This window comes from Schistocerca piceifrons, chromosome 8, assembly GCF_021461385.2.
Source record: "Schistocerca piceifrons isolate TAMUIC-IGC-003096 chromosome 8, iqSchPice1.1, whole genome shotgun sequence".
Classification (NCBI taxonomy): domain Eukaryota; kingdom Metazoa; phylum Arthropoda; class Insecta; order Orthoptera; family Acrididae; genus Schistocerca; species Schistocerca piceifrons.
The window spans coordinates 43,660,190-43,683,123 of NC_060145.1; the positions used below are offsets into that span (position 1 = coordinate 43,660,190).

Below are 22,934 nucleotides of genomic sequence, written 5' to 3' on the forward strand. Positions count from 1 at the left end.
AAATTATTTGAAGGTATGTGAAAACACAACAATGAAATTAAATTTTTATTGAAATAAACTGCATTTTACAGAATGATATGCTTATAAAAATGTTTTTTTTTTTCTAATGCTCATAAAATGGAAAGTGAAAAGCTAAGCAAATAGAACATGTAATAATTACACATCGTCTTTTTCTAGACTCTTAAAACAACAAGCGAGTGGATGCAGGTGGCAAAGGGGTTGTGTCTTCAAGTTATGCTACTTCCTATGTACTTCTTTTATAGATGTGTCGAATATCGACGAGATTTCATTTAAAGCGCTCATCTTCTTCACTCTATCCTTAAAGTATTGGTTACGCACGTTCCGTATTTCGGGGTAGCTCTCCACGGCTTCAATAAAATGTTCTGTATCCTGCTTCATCCATTCCCGTTTCTCCTCCATTTCTGACATTTGTTTGCATATAATACGTAAGATGGTTGCATAAAGTTAAGTCACCACATTAAGTAAAATGTTAAATATGAATGTTATGCAGACAACATACTTACCATAACTTGCGCTTCCTACTTGCAGGAACTAGAAATAAATCCTAAAAGCTGCAAGTTAATTGCAGATACTTCTTGCGTGGTGTTCACACTGGAAGCGGAAAACGTGCAACACGTCACTCCCGCAATAAATTGCTACAGTCGCAAGTCGACTTGGCGATATGTTTACACTCGCAAATCGCGCGGCAAGTTCCTCCGCGCAAGTAAATTGCTGCAATAACTTGCTAGTGTAAACCGAGCATTATTTGCACTGGGGTTAGCTAGTAAAACCACATAAATATTGACCACTGATGCTTGCAAAACTGTTTCACACACAGTTCGGAGAGCTGCTTAACAATCAATAGGCCAGCCACATATACACATTTAAACAAACAACTTGCAGTGTCTAAAGGTTTCAGTGCATTTATTTTTTTTAACACTAAAAATGCCTGACAACATACAAATAAACTCCACCTACTAACTAGTCTTATTCTGTCGTTATTCATTATAAATTTTAACAAAAGAAGTAACGAAACGAAACAATGTACAGCAAATAGCAAATAACGAACAACAAACAACTGATGTCAACCACGAAAACCGCGACGAAACGGAATGTAGAGATCTGCCCATCGCCGTATATCGGGAAGAAATGTGCTTGTGGGTCACGTAATCAGCAACCGACGGATGACGTCAGCCGTCAAAATTTTCCTCCAGAGAAACGTTGACGGCGCCGTGACGTGACCTGACATGACGGGATGGCCAGTGTGGATGCCGCCTTTCGAAATGCATTGAAGAATATTTTGAAGTGACGTGACGCGACGGCCAGTGTGTATTGGCCTTGATCTGGTGGTGGGAGCATGCGTAGTTTTTGTTGTCCGGGGTAAAAACGGCTTCTTTAATCGAAATAGATCGATATTCCAAAGATGTTACCAACTTCATTACCAAGTGTGTTATAACTTTGCAGATACAAAGCTAAGTCGACTGACAGCTGAGAAGTGAAAAGCACGAAAAGTGCGAATTTAAGATATAAAGATGACAGCACAGTAAGATAAAAAGTGTGAAGATGGCAACGTCCGTTGGTATGGAAGGGTGGGAAGGTTAGAAAAAGAAAAGAAAAAAAATCTGCGTTTGACTACATCGTTTTTTGTTGGATCACAAGCATGTTAACTCCCTTTAATGACAAACCGCTATGAAAGTTGCGTGCGGTTCTGTGCGTTTGTTATTGTCCACGTCATTGGGCGGTGACGATTTGCTAATGATTATGTGAATAATTCGGTCCTAATTTTTAAACCGATTTCGGTTACGAAAGAAATATATGCTGTTATGTTATGACGTTCGAGCTTCAGTATGCGAAAATACGGCTTTCGGGAGTGGTAGCATTTTAGGGAACTCTACTGCGTTAACAACTGTTCCAAATTCTAACAATTACATACATCGCGATTTAGGATTGTATAGAGAGAGAAAAAGATCGTGTATAAAATATGGATATCGTATTTCTGTGTCTACTTTGTCAACTTTCTAGCCGATTATAATGTGACATTAACAGTATAAACATTAGCTTAGAAGGGCATAAAATGTATATTATACACAAGATAACCTGCGTTATTTGTTTTTGTAGTGTGAAGTGACAGTCATTCTGAAGAATTTCCATGTTTCTTTCTATTTCTCAGATCTACGGAAACAAGCACGGCAGCTTGAAAATGAGATTGACCTCAAACTCGTTTCCTTCAGCAAGCTTGGAACAGGAGTTGGGGGCCATGGTTTCAAGTCTGAAAGGTACTGGCCAAACACAATATTGTATTTATTACTCTATAAATAGAGATAAACTACTCAGCATATCTCTGTTTGCTTTGTATCTGCACCAGTGCCAGTGCAGGGTGGAAAAGGATAGGCTATCAGAGTAATTCACAGCAGTTACAAAACTGAAAACTATTGTTTGGGGTGGGGGAAGAGGGATACATATGGACTGCCATGAGTTATTTTACTTTTTATTTGTTGTATGTCAGGCAGATAGTTTCAGCAAGAAGTTGAATCATGATATGTGCATCAAGTTCTTAGAAGTTCACAATGAAGTATTATTATTATTATTATTATTATTATTCCATAACATCATGAGATCTGAAGTAAAAGTTAGATGAGCTGATTGTGTAGTTAGAGGTGATGAGGAATTGGAAGAGATAGATATCTTGTACCTGGCCAACATCACAGGAATAGAACACTATCATATTAGTGATTGTAAGCTGTGATCTTCTATATGCAAAGTCTGTTTTTGTAAGCACTGCAAAATTTGTTATAGATGAACACAGATAAAAATATTGTAACAAGTAGTCGTAGAAGATCAGCTTCCATATCATTGTGCTTGCAACTCTGTAAAGTTCTGATTTGTTGTTGTCACTTGCCCGAAGAGATTCCATAAAATATTTATTGAGAAAGTAATCTGTAAACATTATCTGCTAAATCTCAATTTAGCAACAAATTTCCAATGTGTGTGTGGTTATAAGAAAAGATTCAAAATTCTACAAGTTAACCCATACAGTGAGAAAAAGTGTTCACTAATTTGTTAATTTACTATCTTACCTTGACAGACAATTGGTAAGCAAAAACTAGGACTATGTAGCTCAGAGATATTGTCATGCAAAACAGACTTTGAATGATGTCAAGGTAAAGTTTTAGAATACACACTGTGGAATGAAATGAAGTTTGTTAACCGAGTACATGCTAAAGAAGGGTCTAATATATTATTAGTTGAACATATTTTTCCCAAAAGCTACTGTTAATTCAGCAGATAACTAAAAATCTTAAAGTTCAGACAGAAAATGGAGATTTATCAAATTTCTAGGATAAGTTCTGTGGTATATACATGCCGTACTCCAAAAATTGCCGCTATTCTTTTCAAAGTCAAAGAACTTCCAAGTGAGTCTTCCAGGGTCTCATTGTTTGATGGTAATCACTGTTTGTCGTGCTGTTTGTGGCACCATATAGATATCACTGATTGTCATGTTGCTAGTGAATACTCCATTGCCGTGTAAGGTAATTTTTTTTTTTGTCTGATCCTTCAGTAGTGCTGCAGCTGTGCCTCACAGTGCACTTACTTGCAGAACAGTCTTTGATTCGAATTACCTATTCTTGTTACTTCTGTAACCTTCAATAAAGACAAATTACAGCTGAGTACAGTACTGGAGAGGGGTGAAGAGGGGGGGGGGGGAATTACCTTTGACTCCATAGCTTGTAAGATGCCTTGTATATAGTCAGTACCACGTCATGGGCCTTAAAAAGTTTTACTAAAGGAGCTGCAAGTATGGTAACAGAAATATATGATTTTGAAACTGTCAGCAAAATTTTTCCAATCCCACAGACTTTTTTACACAGTGACATTTAGATCCAAAGATGGGCATCAGACTAAGTCCTTAATTAGTTAATAATGTATGGTTGTGATTAATAATTTGGATTAAAGAAGATTAAAATTTTGAAGCTACTTAAATTTGTAGAGGATGTGTTGAAATCGATGAGGACAGTTTGCCAGTTTGAAAGATATCATAAAAATTATTTTTAAATGAAGGGTAACTTTTCAAGAACTACTGATTTTGTCATTTTTCCGAAAAAAAGAAAGAAAGAAAAAAGAAAAGGGGGCAGGAGAAAAAATGGGAGGCTAAAAAAAAAAAAAAAAAAAAAAAATGACAAATTTAGAAATTAGTATCAAAATGCTATACTAGAGGCACTATAGAATTTCTGTTACAGAATTTAATGTTTCTTTCAAGAAAACGAAAGAGTACATAGTAAATATTTTTAACAGTGGCGTCCTCACCATAAATCATATTATCACTCCAAAACCACAAGAAAATCCAAATCCAAAGATAGGGTTGTCAATGAAGCACAACACATAGAACTGAGAGCATGCTTTATTGACACCAGTGTACATCAAAAAAGAACTTGTCTCATAGATGGAACATTGAATGTTCCAGGAAGCTACTGTTTATACAACCATTGAATATTCTAGGTATATTAACATAAAATATTTCAAGAACCTTACAGAAATGTTAAATAGGATATAAATAATTGCTGGTGGCAGAGAATGAATAGGCAACTCACAGCAGCCAGGCAATAACACTAATCACTAGACCACACTGATGACACCAGAGGTCGCAGCATTGCTTCCTCTCCTGGCAGAACTGGGATCCACTGTTTCAGAGACCCTCAACGGACTAGCTACAGCACCCTGGATCTAGATCTTGTCACTGGTCTTGTGTATGGTGGTGCTGGTAGATCCTCATGTTCCGCTGATGTTACAACTTTCTCACTGTGATTAACATTGAAGATAGCCCCTCTCATCGAAGCTTCACAATCATAGAGCAGATCTTCAGTTTCCTTGAACCTCGCATTGTCGATCTGCACCTGCGGACTATTGTAGGACTTTGTTAGGATGACATGGATGATGTGTCTGCACTTTTGCATTCTTGATGATGACTTAATGTGTGATGTCCAACTAGCAGTGAACAATACGATATGGCACAAAGTAGTGCTTTAGTAACATACCCAGTAGTCCTACTTTCTGCAGAGACATAAAAATCCATACCAAGTCTCCTGTCGTGTAACTCATGGCCAGCACTTGGTGTTACTATGCTGGGCATCCAGGGTCTGAATGAAAAAATGCATGCCTTCTGCCTTGCTTCTTCAGTCCTAGTGATGAAGTGTTGCATGTAGCATTTGTTTGATTGAAATGGAAGCTGTGCATCCATTGTCGTTTGGGCCCCATGATGATATGAAAATGTCACAACAGGCAGCATTGTATCCCAAACTACTCAGAAGACATCAACATACATTGAGATCATATATGCCAATGTCTTATTAAAGACTTCCGTGAGGCCACACGACTCTGTATGGTAGTTAGTTATCTTGTGGGTGATGTTGCAACATGAAATTACCACTGATACTATTCTCAACTGGAAAGCTTCCATAATCTAGATCACCAAGCAGGGTGCTCTGTGTTTCAAAGTGGTGTCTTCTACAAGGAACTTAGCAATTTCCAGAGCTTTGGCAGTCGGCACAGCTTTGGGAATAGCACGGTTGTAGTACCGTAGCCACTCAATACCACACAGGATGCCATCATTCCATGTACAGTGGTTAGCACTAGAGGTTTCAATGTTGTCCGACAGAAGGACGGACAATGACTGGTGCTGCCCAGCCACGGTTGCCTGTGTGCCGTGCCCCCGAGCTGATGCACCATTGGCGCCATAGCTCATGTGGAGAAGGGGCTGCCTGACTACAGTTATTGCATAATTGTTGAGTAGCTCCAGTTAGTAACAGTCTATTAAGGTCCTGCCAAGGACTCAAATAAGGATTTCATCAGAGAGTTATTGTACTAAATTTGAGTATAATACAATATTTCTCTCAGAACCTGTGTTCTCTCATTCTTTTGATGTCTGCCTCAGAACCCATGTGCGATCCCAATGGGGAAAAAAGAGTTCTTATGGTGATGAAATTTACTTGATCACTTCAACAACAGGTGGCATAGTCAGTGCAGACCATTGTCTGATGATTTCCGTCTGTCAACTTCATGAAGCTACCCAAGAATTTGATTCCCATTCAGCGGAATGGTGCTGCTACAGGTGGGATTAGTATTAGATGTCCTGGAGGTAACTATGGCATGTCATTGGCATTTCTTACAGTGGCTCACATAGTGTCTAATGGGTCGGTAGAATCCAGGCTAGTCATGCTTGTGTCTTATTTGAGCTAGAGTCTTCAGGAACCTCAGATGACTAGATGTTGGAACATCATGAAAGTAGTTTGGGATCCCTGTGCACCAGTGAGCTGTGATGACAAGCAACCATTTCCGCCTTATCGGATCACAGTCCCTCTTATACAATTTTCATGGAAGGCACTCTTTCTTAGTTGTAGATTAGTTCTTCTCAGATTTGGAGAGTACTCTGGAGGCATAAGGGATCACCTTTTCAGCAACTTCGTGAATTTGTACTGAAACCATTAGTGCTGGTGTATAGTTCTGTCTTGGCATTCCCAACATACAATGCTAGAACTAGAGATGATGATGGCACCTCATTAAGGACAAAAAAAGGTCTTTCTTGCACCTCATTCCAGGAAAGTTTGGCTTCTCCCTGCAGTAGTCCTTGCAAGGGACACCCATTGTTACAGATGTCCTTTGTGAATCGCTGGTAGTATGCATACATTCCGAGGAAAGTTGTTTGATAATGAATGTGCCAGTTGCTGTGCAATCTGTGACTGCTCTTATTTTCAATGGGTTGGGACAGGCTCCCTTGGCATTCACTGGGTGCCCCAAGATTTTTGTGTCGTGCACGATGAAGAGGCACTTTTCCAGACGAGATGGAGATCTGCAGTTTGAACACATTTCGACAGGGCTGCCTGTTGGCTTGGATGCCCCTCAGATGTTTTGAAAAAACGACAGTATCATCCAGATAGCAAAGAAATGCCATCCATTTAAGGTGTGGAAACAATTTTTCTATCAAAGATTCAAATATGGCTGCATGTTACATAGTCCAAATGGCATAACTTTGAACTCATTGAGATCATCAGGGGGTTATGAAGGCCTCATCAAGCTGAATTTGTCATTGTCAGTTGCCTGTCTGCATGTCCATAGCAGAAAAATCTTCGCTCCTTTCAAACAGTTCGGGGTTTCCTCAGTGCATGGCGATGGACAGATGTCTTTCTTTATGATTTCATTCGATCATCAGTAGGTGACGCAGAAAGAACACGTCAGCCTTCTTCACAAGAACCATTGGAGAGGATCAAGGACTCTCTGGAGGTTTAATGATGTCATCTGCAGCATCTTCTCCACTTCCTCCCGGATTATCCGTCATTCAGTTGGCGACACACTATATGAGCACTGGCTGACTGTTGGTTGGTCCCATTGTTGATATGTTGTTTTATAATGGGCCACTTGGTCTGCCTTTTCTCCACTCCAGATTTGAAAGCATCCAAAAATTGACGCAGAATGGCTATTGTTCACAAACCTTGTTCCTCAATCAGGCCAGATCTTATTGGCAGTTTGATAATAGGTTCCTCCCTACATTGTTTGTAGTGGTAGCAGAGCACTATTCTTCCTCAATGACACAGACTGGTTGGATGTCCCTATGCACATACCATTAGGAATGAGTTGTGGCTTCCTCTGACAGTTAATGATCCAAATTTCTCCTTGGCCCCTACAATGCTTGTGATCATTGCTGGAATGTAGATTTCTTTTGTGAGCCTGAGTGGCTTTTTGCAGTCGACAAAAGCTTCATAGTTTAACTGTGCCTCTCAGCTGATGACTATAACCCAACTCGTTAATGATGGTGGGATAACAACATGTTCAACAGCCAACAACCACCTTGAGTAGTCTATTTGATGCATGCTTGTTAGAATAGTTTTGTCGATCTGTATGTCTGATCTCACATAATCTATGATTGCTTGTGATGCCTGCAATAATTCCCATCAGAGAATAATATCTTGATTGCATTCTGTTAAAACTATAGAATTGAAAAGCTGTGTTGTGCCATTGATAGTTATTCACACAATGTCGATCCTGTCACCTCAAATTATGAGTATTTCCCATGTGTGACCTTCAGCACAATCACTTTTGTATGACAGAACTTAGTTTTTTTACTGGTGACAGTAACATTCAACATCAACAAAAAAGAAGCCCGAGCCATCTAGTGCCAGACTGATTGGCCATCGATGATGATGCTGAAGAGATTTCCAGTCATCTTGGTAACTGTTATCCATGGAGTATTCCCATCTGTTGTGGCCTCACCTCCAGATTGTTGCCTTACTTAGTTTTCCTCAATTCAGCAGCTAGGCAAGTAGCTGGTACCTCCATACAGCAACAGGAAAAGGCTGTACTGTGTTGTTGCAGAGTGACCTTGTCCAGGATATGGCAATAAGCTTCTGCCCACAGGTCAACTGTAATCATCTGCAGATAGCTGGTGTGAATAAAATTGTGACAGTTGATGTGTGGCAGTGTAATATTCGTGGAACACTTGTCTTCTCTCTCTGCAGTAGCATATAATGTACTGGGCATCCACAGTGAAAACATACTGGCATGTTGTCCTTTGTACTCCAAATGTCTGTTTTTCTATGGAACTTTTACTTTGTGTAGGAGTTGGTTGCACCTATGTTGGATGGTTGTTTGATGGCAGCGGCAGAAGATCAAATGGAGAGGTCCATCATTCAGGGTGTGTTCAACTGATGGTGTGGATTGGTACCAGATGTTAATAACCTCATCCTCAACGTCGTCCATTACCTCCTGATGTATGGAGTTGATGTTCGCGGCTTTAGGAGTCAAGGATCTCACAATTACTGTTTAACTGTTCTTGGAGAAAGTCATGCAAGAGCGGATCAAAAAATGCCAAATAAAGATAAATATTGAAAAAACATATCAATCTTAATAGCACAGCATTCATAGATGATCTTGCATTACTAGCAAATTTAAATAAAAGTAATTGAAAAAAATATTGGTAAAAACTGGACCACAAATTTTGTTTAAAGAAGAAAAGCAAATTGTGACAACCTTGAAGATTGAAACAACTACTATTTAACTGGACAATTCAGTATGAGAAAGCCTTGGCTGAAAGCAGAGCAACTAAACTGAAAGAAGCTCAATGAACACCTGACCAAACTGTAAGAAGAAACACTTAATAAATTCATAATTCAATAATTATGACACTGGGAGGCATTAAATATAACAACACATCAAACTGAAAACATGGATCAAAAGACAGCTTTGAGGAACAGAGAATGAGACTTGAGCTGAAAACATTTAAACAAAAACAGTACATCATAACTGATGAAGAAAGGTCAGCCAAGTCAGATTCGAGAGCAGAATAGGAAGCTGGGAAGTTGAAAAGTCAAATCCCTGTTTGGAAGACTTAATTCTATATGGATGGGTTCAAGTGCTCCATTTTGGGCATATAGTATTTAAAAAAGGGGGGGGGGAGGGGCAAGACGAGTCACCCCGAAATTAATCCCAAGTTAATGAAGGTGGTGGTTGATTAGACAGTTGAACGTGAATGTGCCAAAGAGCCATTTGCAACACAAACCACCATTCACCCACCACAGGCAACAAACTGCAACATTAAAGGCAGAGCCATAAGTGAAACAACTAGCACTGCATACCAGTAGGCATGGGTTCATTGCATTGCCCCCTCTGTAGCGATGACCATGATGACGTTGATGAGACATGTAAACAGACATAGCTGAACAGTCTGCAATGAGTATACCCAGTATCAAGTTTCTGAGCATGCATTACAGAAAAACTCACCTAAAACCTAAGTGCTTGTTACAGCATGTGAGCCATCCAGATTCTCTGGTGACAGATTTCGTGATTTTCAGAGATGAAACTTTCACATAAACAAATTCCTTCATTCTCTGTCTGTCATTCTTTCTTTCTTTCTTTATTCTTTCTGTCCTTGCCTTTCTCCTGCTCAACCTCCATACTGCTCTTGTTGTTTCTCCAACAATGCCATATCGTGGTCCTGTCTTTGTTGTCTGTGACTCTTGAACAATATCCACAATAACATAAAATGTCTGAGCACAAAAGCATGTTGTGAAATTAATTTCTGTTTGCTTGTGACCACAATGCTGAAGTGTATAAGAAAATACAAAATTTAGACCTGGACTGTTACAGGATGTGTTCATCTACTTTCATTATTTTGGATTCCCAAGTAATAACACCTCACTATGCAGTCTGTCAGAGCATATTAATTCCTCTTAAGAGAACATTGTTGAAATGAGGGTGATGTCCTCTTAAGAGAAATGAATATGCATTGATGCAAATCATAGTTAGGTGTTATGTGGAATTGGTAGAATAGCCAGAATCATAATTGCGGATAAATGTATTTAGCCAACTAGCAGTCGAGCCCAAAAACTTCATTTTTAACATAACATATTTTAAATCTAAAACAAAACTGTTTCCAATGGACAAGTCCTATTACACAAAAAATATTGCTTAGATACTGATCGTAGAATGAGAAATTAAAAGAAACAACATACTCACTCTTATTGTTAAATTTAAATGTTATAATTCTTCAATTTCTCCCTGTGTATTATTATGTTAATGTCATCCTTTTTTTACTTTAAAAGTTTGTCTGGCTCTACAGATCTGAGGCTCATACAACACTTCATGCAGCTGTGATAGTACAGATCAGCCAGAAGATGTATAACATTGGAGACTGATGCAAGGAACTACATATTGTCTGTCATTATTGAGCTCACCATTGACAATGAACGTTTTTCAGGATATGGTATGAAGGTGCCCACTCTGACAGACATGTTCTTGGAATATGTCGTCGAGGCAATGGGCAAAATTTGCATGTTTGACAGTGTTATCTCAGACAAGGATTTTCAGTGAAGCAAGGCATTGGATCAAGAGCGAGAGCACTAAAGGCATAATGTTCACAATATTCCTCTCTTAACAAATAAAATGTCACGAAGTTCTCTACTTGAATCCATTGTGAGATTTTAAGATTGCTTCAGTTGAAACTAAAAGTAAGCAAGCTATATGCATGCCTGTGGATAACAATTTCAATCTCTCACTGTGATGTGAAATGAGTCAGCTTTTCTCAGTGTAAAATTTGTATCTCTCTCTCTCTCTCTCTCTCTCTCTCTCTCTCTCTCATGCCTGATTAGTTATATCTATATCTGTTAACACCAGTACTATGATGTTCATGCTGTCATTCTTGTACTTGTAAATGTTGTTATCCAGATACTGAGGAAACTTGAAAACAGGTTACTGTATGAATGATCAACTCAATAACTTTTACATCTTCATGATTACTCTGCAGTTCACAAATAAGTACCTGACCAAGGGCTCGTCAAACTATCTTCAAGCTATTTCTCTAATGTTCCATTCTTGAACAGCACGCTGCGAAAACAAACACTTAAATCTTTCTGTGCGAGCTCTGATTTCTCTTATTTTATTATGACGATCATTTTTCCTTATGTAGGTGGGCACCAACAAAATATTTTCACACTCTTGAGGACAAATTTGGTGATTGAAATTTCATGAGAAGATCCTGGCACAATGATAATTGTCTTTGCTTTAGTGATTGCCACCCCAATTAATGTATCCTATCTGTGGCTCTTTCTCCCCCATTTTGTGATAATACAAAATGAACTGTGCTTCATTGAACATTTTTGATGTCCTCCATCAATCCTGTCTGCTAAGGGTCCCACATCATGCAGCAGTATTCCAGAAGAGGGTAGACAAGTGTAGTGCAGGCAATCTTTTTAGTAGACCTGTTTCATTTTCTACACATTCTGTCAATAAATCACAGTCTTTGGATTGCTTTCCCCACAACATTATCTTTGTGATCATTCCTATTTAAGTTAATAATTGTAATCCCTAAGCACTTAGTTGAATTTACAGCCTTTAAGTTTGTGTGATTTATCCTGTAACCAAAATTTAGTGGATTCCTTTTAGTACTCATGTGGATGCCTTAGCACTTTTCAGTATTTAGAGTCAATTGCCTTTTTTGCATCATACAGATATCTTGTTTACCTTATTTTGCGAATTGTTTTGATCATGTGATGACTTTACAAGATAGTAAACAAGTGTCATCTGCAAACAATCTAAGAGGGCTGCTCAGATTGTCTCCTAAATCATTTATGTAGATCGGGAACAGCAGAGGACCTATAACACTTCCTTAGGGAATGCCAGATATTACTTCTTTTTTACTCTATTACTTTCCATTAGATACTACAAACTGTGATGTTTCTGACAGAAAATCATGAATCCAGTCCCATAACAGAGACGGGTGCACAATTTGATTAGTAGTCGCTTGTGAGGAATGGTGCTGACAGCCTTCTGGAAATTAAAAAAATATGGGGTCAATTTGACATCCTATGTCGATATCATTCAATACTTCATGAGAATGAAGATTTAGTCCTGTTTCAAAAGAATGATATTTTCTGAATCCATGTTGACTATATGTCGATAACTCTCTTTCTTTGAGGTAATTCATAATGTTCAAACACAGTACATGTTCCAAAATCCTACTGCAGATTGACATGAATGATACTGGTCCTTAATTCAGTGTATTATTTGTATTTCCTTTCTTGAGTATTGGTGTGACTTGTGCAATTTTCCAGTCTTTAGTTATGGATCTTTTGATCAGCGAGCTAAGTATGGAGCTATCGTGTCAGCCTACTCTGAGAAGAACCTGACTCATATACAGTCTGGACCAGAGGCCTTGCCTTTCTTAAGTGATTTAAGTTGCCTCGCTACACTGAGGATATCTACTTCTAAGTTACTCATGTTGGCAGCTGTTCTTGATTCGAATTCAGGAGTATTTACTTTCTCTTCTGTCAGAAAGGATTTTTGGGAAAATGTGTTTAGTAACTGTGCTTTAGTGGTACTGTCATCCGTAACAACACTGTAAGTTAAGAAGAAACTGCATTTTAGTTTTGAAAGAATTTTCCTCTTTCCTTCTTCAATTTCATGGAAGAACCTGTCACTCAAATTACTTTTAATTTGATGATGTGGAAATACTCAAATTTTAATTTCATATTTTGTTTCAGCATGGATACTGTACCACTTCTCAGTGGGGAGCATGTTTTCGAGACGATGGCCCTTGAGATAGAGCAACTATTAAATAAGGTTAGTAACATACAAAATTATCCATTGCTCAAGATACATTCTGAATGGTGGGTACAAGTTTATGAAATAGGTGGAAGCATTTGGGAATGTGAAATCACTCATGTTTCATGTACCCATTATAACACTTTATTCTAAATCTGATTAGACAGACCAAATAAACAAAAATTATCATGGAAACAGCTACTTTGAAGAGGAAAAACCATTGTTGCCATCTCATTTGCACTAATTATATTTCAGCCACTTGAAAGAATATCTGTGACACACAGCAGCTATGTTGCCAATGCTACTACGCAGCTGTTTATTTTTACAGCATATTGGCGGACTAAGCGCAACATTGAGTTGAAGGGTGACAACACAGGACTATCACTAAAACAATGTTTACAAATTCCAGAGGTCAGATTTGTGCTTGTGTCCCCGTCCATACAATGTGCCCCACTTGAGTGAAGCGTCAGGGATGTTCCTCCATTGGCCTGACTGTAGCTGTTGTAACTAGTGCTCGCTCGATATCAAAATGGCTATGCCAATAATAATCACCAGAAAATAGTTATTTGCATGCTGTAAAAATGACCTGTTTACAGTGAGTATTATTACTTGGTCTTGCTGCCAACAGCAGTCCTCAATCCTTGTATGTAGGTCATCTGAGAGTGATAACTAAGATTAGTATTTAATTTTCCTTTTTTTAAATTTACAATGATTCCCAGTTCCTCGCATTGTGCTTGGCGGCAACTTGAATACTTCAGCACCAGAATACAGAACTGTCTGCCCAGAGGACATCTGACTTTCATGAGTACATTTGTGGCGAGCATAAGCCCTGCACCATTGCAGTACACCTTCCGTTTTAGACTGCAATTCCTGCTTCTTATTATATTTTCTTGCTCGCCCTTTGTCCACTCCACTGGTGACAGCTTGGCTCTCACGAAAGGCATTCCTGGCTTATTTTCATGACCCCTTGCATTACTGTCTACCTTTCTTAAATTTATTTTATCTATGGAGTGCAAATTGTGCTTTCTATTTTGGTGCAACCAATCTGAAACCCTGTTCTGGTCTCACTACCTGCCATAACAAAACCTAATGCTATAGCCAATTCATTGCAGGGGGGATCACTGTGTACAAGGGATACACTGAAAATTTTAGAATGTCGTGGTTCTAAAAGCAAATAAGATATTTTATATTTGATGGTTACTTTTTGATGTTTGGAGAATTGTCTGTCATGTAGTTCGTTTAGTTTGTTCTAATAGTTTATGATTATCTAAAGAGTTTTTGTGCACCAAAAATGAATTTAACAAGAGGACATACCCAGTTTATGATTTTTTTTTTTTTTTTTTTACAAATTCAAATCTTCATTAGCATCCAAACAATTTGAATATAGCATCTAAACAATCTGAATATCAGCTTAGAAATGCATTTTTGAAGAAGCCTGATGTAAGACAAAAATTTGTAACTGGTACGGCAAACTCAAATAGTTTTTATTTTTTATTTTTTTAATGATGAATTTGTGAAGATGCCGAAGAACTGCAGGCAGTGATGAAAATATACACCGGAACATTAATAAGGGGCTCTAGGCATATGTACGTCTTTCTAACACTGAAGCATAATACTCGGTCAAAGCGCTTGTACTCTTGGTTATCCATTCTTTCTTGCAAATGGGACAATTGCCACTGGTGGGTTCACTGGGACATCAAGATGACATATGTTGTGAGGGTTCAGCAGGATAAAATTATATGTCGTTTGGTCCTGCAGAACACTTGTCCATTTTATTTCTTCTAACTTCAGATGTACTTATGCTACTCAGGCTTACTTCATTGATTAACTGGGAATTTCAATATAACAAACAGATTTATTGGCATGCTTACAGACGTAGATCTTTTCAACTTACAGGATCTCAAACAACTGATTTTCTCTCCTACCCAAAGAGAGACACTTTTTTCTTATGCAACACAGTTAAAATTTTTCCAAGGAAGACTTCTGCTAGAAGTATTCCATGGAACAACATACAGTGTTGGGGTCTCTGCTACACCTGTGCTGATGTCAGAGCATCTGTTGCTGGATTCACAACGCCACACAAAGCCCAATGAGTACCTCAAACTGAAGTTATGAAACACACTGTAGGAATTTAACCTTATACATGTTACCTAAATAAATCATTGATATCCAAAATCAAGACCTTATTTAATGGTTATTCATATTATCAAACATACAATCTACAGTATTTACTGTTTCATTTGTAATGTCAAGAGTACAGAAATTTTATGCAGAGAGTACAGAAATTTTAAATCAAAGATGAAATTCGTGGGAATCTTCTCAAAGTAAAACATAAAAATTTCTGTACCCCTTCAATGTCCAAAATGGAGGCATTTAACGCACTTTGTAGGTGGAGATATGTAGGGCCTAACATCGCAGTGCTAAACCAAGATCTTCTCTTTCTCTGAGAGTGTAGTCCCCCTCGTATACTAGAATAAATGCTCGTGTATCAAGTCTGCTATACTTCAGACCCTTCCAAGTAAATGGAGGAATTGTACCCTTTGCAGTTGTAGTTTGTTACGTATTTTTTCATCCACTTTTAATATCAAGTCCCATTGAAAGACATGACTTGTGTTTTGTTTAAACCCCTACGGAGAGTAAAAGAAACTGGAATATTGCCCAAAGACGTACACAGAAGTAAGACTTGGGACAGAGATGAGCCTACTGTCTTGATTAGGAGAGAGCCGCTGTGTGTCTTTTGCAAAAGGCAACTACTCCTTGTGTGTGGAGAGTTTACAGTGCCAACACCAACAGTGTGATCCCTGCATTGTGAGCGGCTACTACTGTACAGGCACAAAAATGGCACGGTAAATTTTTTGATCATCAGATAAGAATTAATTTTAAAAATTAAATGATTTTATTCATTTTTGAAATATTTCCCTTTAACAATAATATATTTTTACTTTAGACGAAACCAGACCTTAAGGCAGTGATGCCATTCTTCTTGAGGCACTTCAGAAACAAGGTTTTTTTAATGTTCCACTGCTTCATCTGAAGAAAAAGTGATTCCACACATTTTATCTTTAGTTTTTGGGAACAAAAGGCAATCGCAAGATGTCAAGTCGGGGCTGTGCGGTGGAGTGCCAAGGGCACTGACATTTAGAACACCAAGATAATCAGTTGTTGGTTTTGCTGCATGCGATGATTTAAAACTGTTTCTCCTTTTGGGCATTTTTCATAAACTTTTTCCAAAAAACTTGTGGTAGACAGGCATTTGTGTACCAATTGGCAGTATCTCCTAAGGTTATGGTAGCAATATGGCCCATTTCAGGGAAAAAATAATAATTATCTTCTTACCCACACTGTTAATTCATCTTACTTTCGTAGCCTTAGGTTTGATTCAAAAGACCCTTTGAGCCGACTGACTTTTCTTTTCAAGATCATAACAATAAATCCAATATTCGACATCAGTCATGATGTGATTCTTGAGTTTCTCGTGGCATATTTGATAATCAAAATATCCACGGGTGTACTGCCGGTCTACAGTGTCCAACGGGCACAATGTTTGGGCGATCATACATGTCGCCATCATCAGGTGAACTGACGGACTGGGCTCCTGTGAATGTGCCGGCACGGGGATCCGTATGCTGTGGCTGCTCAGAGGGAGCTGGGTTCGGTCACGGCGGCGGCTGATTTAAATACCCTCTGCCCGCAGCGCGCTCCCTCCGCTGTCCGCACCCCGCACCACGGTCGTGCAGTGGAACAGATTGCAACGGCGTCTGAGATAACGTCGGAGTGATGGCTCTGTCTGCCGTGGCCATCACAACTATACGTTTGCTCGATTTACTGTTGATTAGCCCAAATGCTGGTTCCCAAGCCTTGCTAAGATTATAGCCACAGTCACGGTTTATAAGGTCGTCATTGGTGCGAATTTTGATGGCCTCTCTAACAACGCTGTCCCAGTATTTCGACGTCTGTACCAGAATCCTCGTGCTTCCATACTCCGTAGCGTGATTTTCCGACAAACAATGTTCAGTGACCGCCGACTTGCTCGGATACATCAGTCGAGTGTGCCTCTGGTGTTCACGGCATCGATCCTCGACAGTAAGCATCGTCTGACCAACGTACAACTTGCCACATTGACACAGAATCTGGTACACGCAGGCCTTCCTCAAACCGAGGTCATTTTTGGCGCTCCCCACCATTGCATGAGTTTTATTCGGAGGACAAAACACAGTTCCAACCCGGTGTTTCTTCAAAATGCGGGTGATTATCCCCGAGAGTGTGCCCGTATCTGGAATAAACGCAGTGCCTACCTCCTCATTCGTGATTTCTTCCATCTCCACAGGTTGTGCTGTAGTGGTTGGGTGGAGCGCACGTTGAATCTGCCACTCTGAGTACCCATTTTTTTTTAAATACAGTTCTGAGATGTTCCAGTTTGTGGGGTAGGCTCTCTGCGTCAGAGATAGTGCGCGCCCTATGTACTAGAGTTTTAAGTACCCCATTCCTCTGTGAAGGGTGGTGGCAGCTGTCTGCATGCAAATACAGATCAGTGTGCATTGTCTTCCGATACACCCCATGACCTAGGGTGCCGTCAGCCCTTCTCTTGACCAAGACATCAGGGAAAGGTAATTTACCCTCCGTTTCAGTCTTCATAGTGAATTTGATGTTGGGGTGTATGGAGTTTAGATGTGTAAGGAAGTCAAGGACTTTATACAAACCATGTGGCCAGATGACGAACGTGTTGTCCATGTAACGGAAAAAGCAAGTAGGTTTCCATTCGGATGACGACAGGGCTTCCTCCTCGAAGTTCTCCATGAACAAATTCGCTACCACTGGTGAGACTGGGCTACCCATGGTGGCTCCCTCCGTTTGTTCGTAGTGTTCTCCATTAAAAAGAAAATACGTGGAAGTCAGGACATGCCTAAAAAGTTCAGTGGTCTTCTCGTCAAACTTCTGACTAATCAGTTCTGGTGACTCTCGCAGGGGTACCCTCGTAAACAAGGAGACGACGTCAAAACTCACCATGATATCTTACTCATCCAACCTGAAGCTATAAAGGCGTTTAACAAAATCCATGGAATTACGGATGTGATGAGGGCAGAGGAATGGGGTACTTAAAACTCTAGTACATAGGGCGCGCACTATCTCTGACGCAGAGAGTCTACCCCACAAACTGGAACATCTCAGAACTGTATTTCAAAAAAATGGGTACTCAGAGTGGCAGATTCAACGTGCTCTCCGCCCAACCACTACAGCACAACCTGTGGAGATGGATGAAATCACGAAGGAGGAGGAAGGCACTGCATTTATTCCCGATACAGGCGCACTCTCGTGGATAATCGCCCACATTTTGAAGAAACACCGGGTCGGAACTGTGTTTTGTCCTCCGAATAAAACTCATGCAATCGTGGGGAGTGCCAAAAATGACCTCAGTTTGAGGAAGGCCTGCATGTACCAGATTGTGTGTCAATGTGGCATGTCGTATATTGGTCAGACGATGCGTACTGTCGAGGATCGATGCCATGAACACCAGAGCAAGTCGGCAGTCGCTGAACATTGTTTGTCGGAAAATCACGCTATGGAGTATGAACGCACGAAGATTCTGGTACAGGCGTCGAGATACTGGGACAGCGTTGTTAGAGAGGCCATCGAAATTCGCACCAATGACGACCTCATAAACCGTGACTGTGGCTATAATCTTTGCAAGGCTTGGGAACCAGTGATTGGGTTAATCGACAGTAAATCGGACAGATTCATCACTCCGACGTCATCTCAGACGCCGTCGCAATCTGTTCCTCCGCTCGACTGTGGCGCGGGCACGGACAGCGGAGGGAGCATGCCGCGGGCGGAGGGTATTTTAATCGGCCGCCGCTGTGACCGAACCCAGCTCCCTCTGAGCAGCCATAGCATACGGATCTCTGTGCCAGCACGTTCACAGGAACTCAGTCCGTCAGTTCACCTGATGATGGCGACATGTATGATCGCTGAAATATTGTGCCCATTGGACACTGTAGACCGGCAGTACACCCGTGGATATTTTGATTATCAGTAATGATGTTTAAAATGAAATTTGAAGTGCCCCCTTCGAATTTTTCCAGAGTGTTTTTGCACCAATCAGTGGGTTTTTGTTTTTGATCGGAAGTCAGTTGATGTGAAATATGAACAATACAGCAGAGAGGGCTGTGAGATGACGTCAGCCAATAGCACGCTGACTAGGACGTCACCACGAGAGGAGCGGCCTCTACACGGAGAGAGTAAAAGCGACGTGCCGCCTAGTCTCGGCTGCACTAGAAACTGGGCACTAGAAAAGCCAGAGTAGAAGACGAGCAGTGATATTAACAATAACAGTGACTTATGAACTTGTATGATTAGTTTGCATGGAAATTCTATATAGCAAAGGACATTGATTATTTGCATTTCGCCAATTGCTTGCGACAACTTGTTGTACATACAAAGTTAAATATTGTCATTTCAATTACTGTACTAAACTCCATTAATATGATTTGCTTGTACGTTGTCTAGCTATCTGATAAAACAGCTTCCTAGGCACCCTATAAGAGATGAGTGGGCAGGACCCACAATTATGATGAGCAGTTTTGTGACAACCATGGAAAGAACTTCACTGCCCATCCAGATGACATAAACCCCTCACCATACTCTCACAAAACTGTCTTCATGTGATACAGAGTTGACAATTTTATCATCCTGTATCTTACCAACATAGGGCCCCCGATCTATCACCTTCGGCCTGAAAGACTCACAGCCTGACCCTGGCCAGCACGTTAAGAAACTGCAGGTTGCAGACCATGGACTTCCATTATTCTTCTGGTCTTTAAATGAAATCAGCCAAATCTTAGCTGTCTACTACAAATACTTTCCTGGACATTGTATGAGGTGCCACCCAAAATGTCCAAAAATTTCATTGTAACAATAAAAAAAACTCTATGTACATCGTAACAGCCTCCATCACCGTCACCTCGGGCGTGTATGCAACGAAGTGGAAGTCTGCAGGGTAAAGGGTGTTCTTGACCGGCTGTGATTCCTCTTGGATGTCTTCAATCGAGTCATGGGTTAGCTCTGGTGAGTAAGGATGATGGGGGACCATTGCCATATTACATTTATCCAGGAGTTCCTTCACAACAAGCAAGGTTTGCGCTAGTGTGTTATCATGGTGCACCAACCAGTCTTTCTTTTTCCATAATTCTGGCAGTTTGCACCAAACAGTTTCCTTCAGTTGCCTCAAAGCCTCTCAGTAAAACTGCTCATTGACAGTCTGACCGGGTGAAGCAAACTCCTCGAATGTTGATAAATATTATCAGTATTGACTTCATGTTGCTGCAAACTTGTCAAGCTTTTTTTGGCCGTGGAGAAGATGGTCTTTCCATTATGATGATCCCTGCTTCATTTCAGGGTCATTATTGTAGACCAAAGATTCATCACCAGTTATGACTCTGGGTAAGAATCTTGGAACTCTCAAACTCTTCGTGGCAGCTCAGTACAGGCCTGAATCCTGAGATTTCGTTGGTCGATGGTGAGAAGACGAGGGACAAACTTCGTTGCAAGTCATCTCATGTTCAGTTCATTGACTACAATTCTTTGACTGTGCCATAAGACTGCCCAAGTCTGTTACAAACATTGTGAATTGTTTGCCTTTGATTTTTGTGACTTATGTCGCATGCTCTCGTGATCATTTCTGGTGTTGTCACATTGATGGTCAACCAAAATGTTTGTCATCTTCCACACTCAGCCTTTTTTGAAGCACTTGAATCACTTAAATGTTCATGCTTGACTCGGTGCACACTCACCAAATGCCTCTGTTGGCATGTGGTGGATCTCAGCTGTAGTTTTCTTCAGCTTGAAACAGAATTTGATGCAAATCTGTTGTGCCTTCGCATTATGCATTTCACAATACGCAGAAGCACCGAAACACAACCTGACACACACCATGACAACTCGCAATGGCGTGTGTCAAAGATGACACAACTTTGTGCCACAGTAGCTAACACATATGCCCAGTGACATTTAGTGGCAGAATGTCATATGCTATTGGTTTTACCAGTACAATGAAATTCTAGGATTTTTGGGTAGCACCTCGTAACACCTGTTGAGCAGAGACTGATGTATGATTTACTACTCTGGCCTATTCATCCCTCCATTCCCTTGCTTGCAAGTTTACTACAGGGTGATTTTGCAGTAGAATTGTAAAGGGTACTATTGTCACTTTCCTGAACTATGACAACTATTGTCATTCTATGCTGCAATATGTATTGTCCTGCAAAAATTCCATCTTTCACAGTCCTAAGATCAGTTCCAGCTACAGTTGCTATAGTAACTGCACCGACCAAGAGAGGGTGCCCAGGGGTTATGCATGTTTGTTCTTTATCCATCTACAAATTTGGAAAACATTTTACATGCACTGAATTCCTGTCCACTGGTGTGAAGGAGCATATTTTATTAAATCACTGTTCGATCCCAGCATCAAGTTAGTTAGGAGTGTAAGGTGGGGCTTCATCTGCTCCCCTAAGCTGACCCAACACTACATTCAATTTACATTTCATCCAGCTACTCTAACCTGAAGCGTCACTATTGCATTAAATGCTTTGATTCTACCTTCACTACATGCCATGGCAATACAACCAGACCTTTACTATTAGCCACTGACACTATTGTTTTAGAGCTTAAAATATCCAATCCAATATAGAACCATACCATGAAACCTAGAAAAGTCAGCATTGTTTATATTGAAATTATTTTCATGTCTTGATTTTGATAGTCTTCTTTCCTTGTTTGTCCAGCTGGGGACCACAACATTTCTGGTGTCTTTTTCCAGACTTTAACTGTTGGTCAGTGCTCCTGCATTCATTTCTGGCATTGCTCTTCCTTCTCTTTGGTCTACGTTTCCCTGCCTTCAGCTTCGTCTTTTCCTGGAAGCCTTTATGTGTTTATAGTTCTTCCTTAAGATCATCATTTCCAAACATTGTTAGGAGACATTTCCAATTTTGTAGATTTTTTTTCAGCTGAATCTCATGCCTGTTTAGTTTTCTTATCTTGAAAGTATAGTATTTTGGTATCGTATATTGCAGTTTAACTGGCTTTTTGTTATTAACCACAATTATCATTAAGGAGCAGATGTACTGGAAAGTAAGTGTAAGAATTCCAGATTTTTGAAAAATTGCCCTCCTGTTTTACACAACATTCTTATTGCTAACTTTTGGTGAATAAATAGATAGTAATGTTTCATTGTGATAGCATATCCTAATACATCTTCTAATACATGTCCGTTGGAAACATTCATGACATACACTTTATTGAATTGACTACTCAGTTCCTACCAGTTCTACATACTTTGTATAAATTTTGTTTTTACTTGAAGAAAATACAATACCGACGATGACTAATTCCACTCAGCATTGTTATTTGTGCAGAGAATTATATTTAACTGAATGTAAGTTTATAAAAAGCATATGCAATATGTACACAAATAAAATATTTCTGCCAATATGATGCAAGCTTCTTTTGTCACATTTTAACTGCTATGTGTTCTTACAGTATTGTTTGTTCTGGCTGTGGACAATCAAATTTTCTTTGTGTAACGTATCACGAAAAAAATTTTTCTCCTATTGTTTTCAGTTATCTTCACTGAATGAGAGGATGGCAGAGGCTCGTGCCACGCAAACCCAGGCTGGACCTGCTGTGCAGCATACACTTCAGCGACATAGAGAGATCCTTCAGGACTACACGCAAGAATTCCGTAAAACACAGGACAATTACAGAGCTAGGAGAGAGAGAGAAGACCTGTTACGAAGTGTACGGAAAGATATAGAGTAAGAACTACTTTATAAATTCAGAAGCATTTTGCAAATGCA

The 22,934-nt window shown here is 39.8% G+C and overlaps 1 protein-coding gene across 1 annotated transcript in view; it reads left to right on the plus strand.

Moving 5' to 3' along the window:
• Positions 1–1,448: 1,448 nt before the first annotated feature.
• LOC124711362 (Golgi SNAP receptor complex member 1) overlaps positions 1,449–22,934 on the plus strand; it is a 55,276-nt gene continuing 33,790 nt past the window's right edge. The window contains exons 1-4 of the mRNA XM_047241401.1: positions 1,449–1,597; positions 2,171–2,276; positions 13,026–13,104; positions 22,699–22,892. Coding sequence (XP_047097357.1) covers positions 1,564–1,597; positions 2,171–2,276; positions 13,026–13,104; positions 22,699–22,892 — 413 coding nt within the window. The 5' untranslated portion in view covers positions 1,449–1,563. The remainder of the gene's footprint in view (positions 1,598–2,170; positions 2,277–13,025; positions 13,105–22,698; positions 22,893–22,934) is intronic.